Source organism: Tachysurus vachellii, chromosome 1 (genome assembly GCF_030014155.1).
Source record: "Tachysurus vachellii isolate PV-2020 chromosome 1, HZAU_Pvac_v1, whole genome shotgun sequence".
Classification (NCBI taxonomy): Eukaryota; Metazoa; Chordata; class Actinopteri; order Siluriformes; family Bagridae; genus Tachysurus; species Tachysurus vachellii.
The window spans coordinates 3,486,954-3,494,453 of NC_083460.1; the positions used below are offsets into that span (position 1 = coordinate 3,486,954).

At 42.5% G+C, this 7,500-nt stretch overlaps 1 protein-coding gene across 1 annotated transcript in view; it reads left to right on the forward strand.

Moving 5' to 3' along the window:
- The window catches only part of mmp16b (matrix metallopeptidase 16b (membrane-inserted)), a 25,219-nt gene that overhangs the window by 16,884 nt on the left and 835 nt on the right, over window positions 1–7,500 (forward strand). The window contains exons 4-10 of the mRNA XM_060890980.1: window positions 361–665; window positions 2,805–2,966; window positions 3,321–3,538; window positions 3,729–3,867; window positions 4,099–4,249; window positions 5,197–5,312; window positions 5,761–7,500. The exon at window positions 5,761–7,500 is cut by the window's right edge and continues 835 nt beyond it. Of these exons, the coding sequence (XP_060746963.1) occupies window positions 361–665; window positions 2,805–2,966; window positions 3,321–3,538; window positions 3,729–3,867; window positions 4,099–4,249; window positions 5,197–5,312; window positions 5,761–6,125 (1,456 nt within the window). The 3' untranslated portion in view covers window positions 6,126–7,500. The remainder of the gene's footprint in view (window positions 1–360; window positions 666–2,804; window positions 2,967–3,320; window positions 3,539–3,728; window positions 3,868–4,098; window positions 4,250–5,196; window positions 5,313–5,760) is intronic.

Consider the following 7,500-nt stretch of genomic DNA (forward strand, 5'->3'; position numbering starts at 1 on the left):
CATGAAGGTAGCATAAGGGTTGAGTTCAATCTTTAAACCACAGGGCGTTTGAATGCTCGAATCTGATTGGCCAGAAGGTGTGAATTATTTTCATATAACAGCACGGCATGGACGTTGGTCTTTCGGCTGTAACGTGATGGCGGCTATGTTAATATTACTCTGCTCGTTCAAATACATCATTGTTGCTATAGAAACGGCTTAAACACAGGTAATCTAAGTATTTGAGTGGGTTGAGTTTATGTAGGAAATATCTTGTGTTCGAAGTCCTTGAAGAGGTGTTTGAACACATGATTTTCCTACATAAAAAGAATAAAAGGACAAATTCCAGGCATAGCCTAATACGTCTTGTTTCTCCTCCAGTATAAAGAATGTGACCCCTAAGGTGGGCGCGCGGGAGACTCATGAAGCCATCCGGAGGGCATTTGATGTGTGGCAGAGCGTTACGCCGCTGAACTTCGAGGCCGTGCCCTACAGCGCGCTGGAGAGCGGTAAGCGCGATGTAGACATCACCATCATCTTCGCATCCGGTTTCCACGGTGACAGCTCTCCGTTTGATGGAGAGGGAGGCTTCTTGGCTCACGCATACTTCCCTGGGCCTGGGATAGGGGGTGACACACATTTCGACTCTGATGAACCCTGGACCCTGGGAAACCCCAACCATGATGGTGAGAGAACGGCAGGTTAGGGGCTTTTTTGTTGTTTGTGCAAGTCGTTCCATTTCACTCGATCACTGTAGCGATCTGGATGACAGAAACAAGTAACTTGAACAACTTCAAATTCCTGTCTGACGCAAATCAACAATATCACTTCAGTGTGGGACTTTTGGGAAGTTGGAATGTAAACAATGTAATAAACATCACCCAAATTCATTCATTCATTCATTCATTCATTCATTCATTTTCTACCGCTTATCCGAACTACCTCGGGTCACGGGGAGCCTGTGCCTATCTCAGGCGTCATTGGGCATCAAGGCAGGTTACACCCTGGACGGAGTGCCAACCCATCGCAGGGCACACACACACACTCATTCACTCACGCAATCACCTACTAGGGACAATTTTCCAGAGATGCCAATCAACCTACCATGCATGTCTTTGGACCGGGGGAGGAAACCGGAGTACCCGGAGGAAACCCCCGAGGCACGGGGAGAACATGCAAACTCCACACACACAAGGTGGAGGCGGGAATCGAACCCCGACCCTGGAGGTGTGAGGCGTCACCCAAATTCTTTTGTGTAAATTTTTCCCTCAAATCTCAAAAGAGTTATTTATTTTAAACACAAAGAATTATCATTTGACAGTTTGGCTAAACTTCGGTACGTTTTTTTCAACTCTTGGATTTGTAGAGAAAATCAATCGATGAGATTGACTTCTATCTCTGCAATGACTGAACGTCACAATAAGCGTCTCTCAGGCACTAAAGATGATCAGCTTCGTTGTTTGTTCAGCTGAGACCGAGTCTATGTTTTTATGGCCAAATTGACAAGACGAGACGTGTTGTTTGTCATGCTTATCCATTAGCCAAGAGGTAATCAGATCCTCATTGTGCCGCGAGCCATAATAACTAGTCTGGCTGGTCGAAAAGGGCTTTTAAGATGCTCCTGTGCCGGTGCTAATCATCTCCATCAGGGCTGTAATGGATACTGACAGCTTGGCTTCATTGTCCTGTCTGCCAGATAAACAGATAAAGCTCCGCCGTGCTTGCTAGCTTTGATACAGTCTTTATCGCTACATGAGCATCACTTTAATGGACTCGATGGTTTTGTATTCAAGGCCCTGTAAAAGGTTCTAGCCAGCAACTTGACACTTGGTACTTTGGAACCCAGCCACTAAGCCAAACACTCAAAATTGGCTATGTGATATGCTTGATTGCAATTCTGCTTAATGACTGTACTAAGTAGTAAAGTTTGTTAGATGCTTAATACATTTCCAAGGAGCAGTAGTTAAAATACAGTTATGTAGCTCACAATAATTGGCTAGCACTTAGCAAAGCCCCTTATACTGTAGTCTCACTTGCTAGTTTGTGATAGCTAGTTAGGTGCACACATTAGCTAGGCACAGTATCGGTTATGCTTTAGTTTATCTATTGAATTTAGCTACATTTTTAGTTTGAGCTAGTTAGTTTAACAAATAAAAATATAGATACAAATTTCTATGGGGCACGGTGGCTTAGTGGTTAGCACGTTTGCCTCACACCTCCAGGGTTGGGGGTTCTATTTCCGCCTCCACCTTGTGTGTGTGGAGTTTGCATGTTCTCCCCGTGCCTCAGGGGTTTCCTCCGGGTACCCCGGTTTCCTCCCCCGGTCCAAAGACATGCATGGTAGGTTGATTGGCATCTCTGGAAAATTGTCTGTAGTGTGTGAGAGTGTGAGTGAATGAGAGTGTGTGTGTGTGTGTGCCCTGCGATGGGTTGGCACTCCGTCCAGGGTGTATCCTGCCTCGATGCCCGATGACACCTGATATAGGCACAGGCTCCCCGTGACCCGAGGTAGTTCGGATAAGCGGTAGAAAATGAATGAATGAATACAAATTTCTAACCCTCATATAAACCCTAATGTCTCCCTTTCTGGTTTTGCTGATAGCTATAAAGTATTTAGGATAGTTTGGAGACTGTTAGAATGCTCAAATAGCCGTATCCTATCGTAATACTTTATGTTTCTTTTCTCCTCCATCCATAATTCATATAAAAGGCTTATCTCTGCTATGCTTTCGTGGACCATTAACATAATCTACTCTGCTTTTGTGTGTCTGAGTGTCTACTTCAGAGTGATAATACAGCTCAATTGTCCTTGAACCTTATCACAGGGAATGACCTGTTCTTGGTGGCCGTCCATGAGCTGGGCCACGCTCTGGGTCTGGAGCACTCCAATGACCCCACTGCGATAATGGCTCCGTTTTACCAGTACATGGACACAGAGAGCTTCAAACTGCCTCATGATGATCTACAAGGCATCCAGAAAATATATGGTAAAAAAAAAAATCTATGCATAACCACTAATACAAATTAGAAAATGTCTTTCTTTCTGTTCTCTGTTGTTCATCGATTGACCATCATCACACCGTTTAAAGCTTGATGTGTCCACTTATATTTGAAGCTAATATCTGAAACTGATTTTTTTTAGCTATAAAGCTGTTCTTCTTGATGTTGCTAAACACCACTCAGCCTTAAATTACCATAAAAAAGTCAAAGCTCACATAAGGCTGAATTATGAATTATATCCCTCTTATTAAACGAGACACATGGTCAGCATCATGTCAGCAATTGGATAACACAAGCAGACAAATCGAATGAAGGTAAATCCGTTCTCTTGATAATTCCAGGTCCTCCGGATAAGAACCCTCAGCCAACACGGTTGCTCACGACAGCGCCCCCTCCTCGGCTGCACCCTCCGTCTGACCCTCGGAAGCATGACCGTCAGAGCCGTCCTCACCGGCCGCCTCAGAAATCCAAACCCTCCAACCCCAACTCCAAACCTAACATCTGCGATGGAGGCTTCAACACACTGGCAATCCTGCGCCAAGAGCTGTTCGTTTTCAAGGTAGAAAGCTCTGGAACCTCGCACGGGTTCACTGGTTACTATACAGTAAACTGTTGTAAGTTTAGGACAAGTGAACTCAACTGACCCTATGGAATATTGCTTCACGGTGATTGTGTTCACGTTAAAATTTCATGAGCGCATTATCGTGCATTAATGTACTGTAATAAGTGTATAATGGTTTTCTCATTAGGATCAGTGGTTCTGGAGGGTACGTGACAACTCGGTGGTGCCTGGCTACCCCATGCAGATCAGCTACTTCTGGAAGGGGCTGCCCCCTAAGATCGACGCCGTCTACGAGAACAGCGAGGGCAAATTTGTCTTCTTCAAAGGTGCGACAACGTTCTGTTTAAGAAACGTCATTGTTTTAATGAAAGCTGCTATATAAATATAAAGACTGGCTTAAGAGAGCAGGTAGCGGAGAAATCCTTATGAGCTGAACTTATTAATGTTGCCAGAAGGTGGATTTGGATTTGACATTGCAGCTCGTGACATTTCACGATTCCTGTGTTCCTTGACAAATACTAATAACAAGGTGGATTTCTTTCTTTTGCTTTGTAAAGGCCATCGCTTCTGGGTGTTCAAGGACACCACTCTGCAGCCCACGTACCCTCAGGACATCTCACTGTTCGGCAGTGGGATGCCATCTCAGAACATTGAGACGGCTGTGTGGTGGGAGGATGTGGCCAAAACCTATTTTTTTAAAGGGGACAGGTGAGTCAAATCTGCTTACTACACAGAGCCGAGTCTTTAAAGCTTAAGAAATGGTTGCCATTGCGCCGTCTTTAAATACCCCAAACACATTACTGCTCTATCGAGGAGTTTCTACTCCTACAGTAAGAAAAGGAAATCTTAAAAAATATTATTTACTTTTTTCAGTACCAAACTACTTGCTAAAATTCAACACTCTTTTTAATGAATCTATATAATTACCTCTAGCTCTTTATACCATGGCATTGTTGAATTCTTGAATCTGGTGGATAAGTAGGTTTATTTATTAAAAGTAAATCTGATAATAATTCCATCTGCAAGGCAAATCACTGGTTTACATAAATGTTGTTCTTCATATCGTCGCTGTTGGGCGGAAACCTCGTATGTCCAAATTTGGTCAATTTCATATTTTTTCACATATCGATGCTATTGGTCAGTCCTCACGTGGGTCTGTTATTTTTACAAGTTATTAACCAATCTAAAGTCTTGAAAATAGCTTGAGTGCAAATCTCATAACTCCATTGGACACTTCAACTGTCCACCTCTTCCTCACGCCGCGGGAGAGCTTCACGTCATATTTCTCCTCAAGAAGAGTCGCAACGAATCAACACGTCTTCTGAGGTAAATGTCTTCAAAACACTGGGCTCAAAGAAAAAAAATCTTGACCCCCGCTAGTTCTGGTGCTCGTCTGAGGACAGGAATTTAGCGCAAGACAATCCACTGCAACGCGGACTAAACCCTGTGCACTGCAGATAAGGTACGGCGATTTTTTAATTTCCTGAAAAATAACGGTTTTGGAGATACGAGGATTCCGCCTGACAGCGATGATATACAGTATGTTACTGTACTGATATTTATTAAGGTATAATAAGGTATAATTGTTAATATGGTACAGATATATTTATTAAGGAGTCTCTGATGTGAGCACCTTCCATTCATCTCTTTGACAGGTACTGGAGGTACAACGAGGACATCCGTAGTATGGATCCTGGTTATCCCAAACCCATCACCATTTGGAAAGGTATCCCAGACTCTCCACAGGGTGCCTTTGTGGACAAGGCTAATGGTGGGTCCTTTTTCTTTCACTTTGCACACTTATTATCACTTTGGATAATAAAGTCCCGTCTTGTCACTACAGATCTCATTGAGAATGGATTTACTGTAAATTTGTTCATGACATGATATCTTGTCTGGGATATAATTATACAATCTGTTATTTAACTCAATGTTTTACAAACTTACACTGTATTATGTGAGAAATGAAACTCGCAGCTTGTGATGTTACCAAGACTTTCCTGGGATGTGAAAACTTATTGACTGTTACAAAGACTTCTTATGTAAATGTCTCCTTCCTATACCAATGTTTCTCCAGTTTTTTTCATTGCCAGTACTTCTGTCATGTTGTTATAGAAAGCTAATCACTCCTTCAGACCGATGTTAAAACAACAGCATTTAAGCAGTCATCAATAATTAGTTATTAATAATAATATTCATTTTCTTGTGAAAAAACACAGGCTTCACGTATTTCTACAAAGGAAAAGAGTACTGGAAGTTCAACAACCGGAGGCTGCGGGTAGAACCGGGGTACCCCAGGTCCATCCTGCGAGATTTCATGGGCTGTGATGGCCTGCCTTCGGACCCCGACTGGGACTGGCGGCCACCGCAGGATGACGAGTTGCCGAATTACGAGCACGACGACGTGGATATCGTGCGTAAACCTGAGAGCACGGGTGGCACCGAAAAGGCTGTGGCCATTGCCATACCCTGCGTGCTGGCCCTATGCCTCATGGTCCTACTGCACACTGTTTTCCGGGTCAAGCGTAAGGACACCAAGCGACACATACTGTACTGCAAGCGCTCCATGCAGGAATGGGTTTAAGAACTGGGGGATTCTGACTTCCCCATTCCAAGACATGTGGGATGTACCATTGTGTCTTACCCGAGGGGTGGTGTTGAACCTCTTTCTCTCATGGGAGGCAGGAGGAAAGGAATGGACAGCATGCCCACGTCCTAATTGTGGTGTGTCTGCTCTTCCCAGGAGCTCCGTGTCGTTATGTGTGTGTCATGTCAGGCTCCGTTGCCGGCTGTCCGCAGCCCGTTTGAGACTCGATCCGTTACGGACCTAAAAAGTCGATAAATAAAAGAAACTTGATAAATAAAAGAATCGCTACAGGACGGACCTCTTCAAATGAAAATACGTTATGTATATCCTACTACTTATATCAGCTTCACGTAAAGTGCGGACTCTTACGTTGCACCACAATCCTTATGTTTTAAGACCTGATATTCAAACCAAAACACCCTTGGTTTCCAAAGACAATTGTTTTTTCCTTCATGTCTAATATTTTTAAAAGCATAGATCTCAGTTTGAGGAGTTTCTTCAGGGTTTATGCGTTTTATCATTCCATCATCAGCTTTCACTGACTTTATCTGCAATATTTGGTTGAATGCCTTAAGAACAAAGTTACAATATTTCTTTTGCAGTGTGTTTGTGTGTGTGTGTGTGTGTGTGTGTGTGTGCGTATGCGCATATGTGTGTGTGATAAGAGGTGGCCGATCTTGTAACCTACAGTCAAGTGCAAAAGTTTGCATACCCTTTGGGCCAAAATGAAAAAGCGATCCATCATCCATCCGTCATAAATCTGTTAGATAACAATCCTGTAATTTGTTGTGTTCTTATGGGAAATGTTGTAAACATCAGAGGTACAAAAGTCCAGCCAACTTCTTTGAAACTTTATCCAATGGAAAATTGTCTTAATCTCAAGAAACATTTCAAACATAAGTGAAACCATAGTTTTATTTTGTCTTCGAGCTGCAGAAACAGGGATGTACTCGTTCTCTGGTCGTATTCGTTTCTCCACACGCAAGCACTTTCAGGGTGCGGATATCACACATCAGGTGCTAAACTGATCAATTTACATAGGATCTGCACTGTAGTTTTGTATTTTCAGGTTATTTAGGAATAAAAAAACAGAAAGCATGTTATATCCTGATTAGATCCGGCAGTTTTTTACTGGTTCTGTCCAAATGCTTCAGCATGAAGAAGAATTTCATTTCCAGGATTTCCCTAATCATTCTTTTTAAAAAATAGTCAATTAGTGTTCAATAATAAAAAATGTAAATGATGTAAACATACACATCGTATTTCTTCACATTAGGAATTGATTTAAATTTTTTTGTTATTTTATAATTCAGTATTTTTGGGTTTCTGTCTTTTTCTCTTTTTTTTTTTTTTTTTTTTTACCTGAGACTTT